The sequence below is a fragment of the Pinus tabuliformis genome, chromosome 6, assembly GCF_031772625.1.
Source record: "Pinus tabuliformis cultivar Carrire ecotype Pingquan chromosome 6, CPIR1, whole genome shotgun sequence".
Classification (NCBI taxonomy): Eukaryota; Viridiplantae; Streptophyta; class Pinopsida; order Pinales; family Pinaceae; genus Pinus; species Pinus tabuliformis.
The window spans coordinates 1,720,153,406-1,720,155,042 of record NC_142292.1 but is presented as its reverse complement, the minus strand read 5'-3'; the positions used below and the strand labels follow the sequence as shown (position 1 = coordinate 1,720,155,042).

Genomic DNA, 1,637 nt, shown 5'->3' with positions numbered 1-1,637 from the left:
CATTACACTTCACATGTAAACAAAAAAAAATAGTAATGACCTATGATAACTTTATATTTACATTATTCGAAACCCCATACCAGTAATAATAGTATTGATGGATACATAATATGGTTTAAACACCGAGTCAAATATTAACTACGATGTTTCGTTTGATTTCATCGTACCCATACCTTAGTTGCTACCAACATAACTCATTAAACCTTAACATATTTTTATGTACACACTTAATTAATTTCCTCGAGGGTGACGACCTCTCGTCATTTCATGGACTGTACATGCCTGTATTACATTTAATTTCTACTTTAAACACCCAGTTGGACCTTTGTCTAATGTCGTCCGCTGCTAGGTATTCATCCTTCCAATTGCCATATGGTTCTCCCAGCATCGTTTGATCTGAGGGGCATGATCTGATGGTTCACCATGTTTCGAGGAGCTATGGTTAACGATGTGGTGACCTTCCTTCCTCATTTGGTCATTTGGCTCGGGGAGGCTCTCGGATTATTTCTCTGCAAAACCCTAACTCCCCTGGGGTTGCGTCCGGGCAGCAGGACTATGTTTCTCTGGCCATATTCGACAGAGAATTCGACCAGCGCTTCCAATTCCACCACCATTGCAGTCATACATTCATCACTGTTACCAAATTGCTGCCTCGCAGAGACAGGTGAGGAGTTATGGTTTACAGTGGCTTAACTTTCACAATTCAAGTTGAAGTTTCCCTTATGCCTCATTTTCTTAGATGGTTTCTTAACTAATGATTGGCTTTTAATCTCTGTCTGTAGGCGTTGTGACTATTGCGACATCCAATACCTCTAGTGCTGAGGAAAACACACTCAAACTCTTGAAAGGTAATGTGTTGAGCTCTAAGTTTTGGGCTTCTTCGAATGTTCTACAATTTTTCTCGATGTTAAACTACTACAACATTTTGGTGTAGGGCAGCCTTTATCCATCGAGATTTTAGATGCATTTACCCAGGTCCAGAATACCTGACGACGAGAGAACCTGTGGTTCATCATGGAAAGGCGGAATGGTATGGATGCCTCTCCTTAAGGTTGGCTGGCCTTCGTCCTATGCCTAATGAATGTATCGCTTGGTCTTATTCTGTTTTTTAGGTGATTCGTTAAGGGTTTTCTTCTTGTAGTTAGATATGGGTACGAAACCCTTTGTTGTAATAAGTTATATGCCCTTTTTGAAAACTATCTTTCCATTAATTTTCTGGTTGAAGGTTTTGTTTATTCAAGGGTTGGTTTGTCCACCCAGATGTCATAATGATTTAGCCATTTGGTTGTCTCTTAATGGTGGACTCGGTACATACAGACAATTGTATTATGGTTTTTAACTTCACTTATTTATCAATATTTGGCAAGTAAATCGAGATGCTTTATTTCAAATATCAATTTTACGTAGATTACTTAACAATTGGACTATTTAATTATGCATGGCTAAAATATACAATTGCTCGTTCTTTAAACTTTCTACTAAGTACTAGACTGTCTTTTGCCCAGAATGACATTCCTTGGTGTCTAAATAGGACTGGATGAAGAATAAAATTTGGGTTAGACAATTGAAGTTTACTCCTACTGTTGAGCGATACTAAATCCCATTCAGGGATTTCTTTGAAGCTTCAGCAACGAAAC

The 1,637-nt window shown here is 38.5% G+C and overlaps 1 protein-coding gene across 2 annotated transcripts; it reads left to right on the top strand.

Moving 5' to 3' along the window:
- Window positions 1-347: 347 nt before the first annotated feature.
- On the top strand, window positions 348-1,232 carry LOC149265666 (uncharacterized). Of its 2 annotated transcripts, none has more exons than XM_089393613.1 (3): window positions 348-664; window positions 783-848; window positions 935-1,232. In XM_089393613.1, the coding sequence occupies exons 1-3, from the start codon at window positions 424-426 to the stop codon at window positions 988-990; spliced, it is 363 nt and encodes a 120-aa protein (XP_089249739.1). In that variant the 5' UTR covers window positions 348-423; the 3' UTR covers window positions 991-1,232. The 2 variants fall into 2 exon arrangements, with proteins under 2 accessions (XP_089249739.1, XP_089249733.1); XM_089393607.1 differs by having other exon boundaries at window positions 352-664; window positions 940-1,217.
- Window positions 1,233-1,637: the final 405 nt, after the last annotated feature.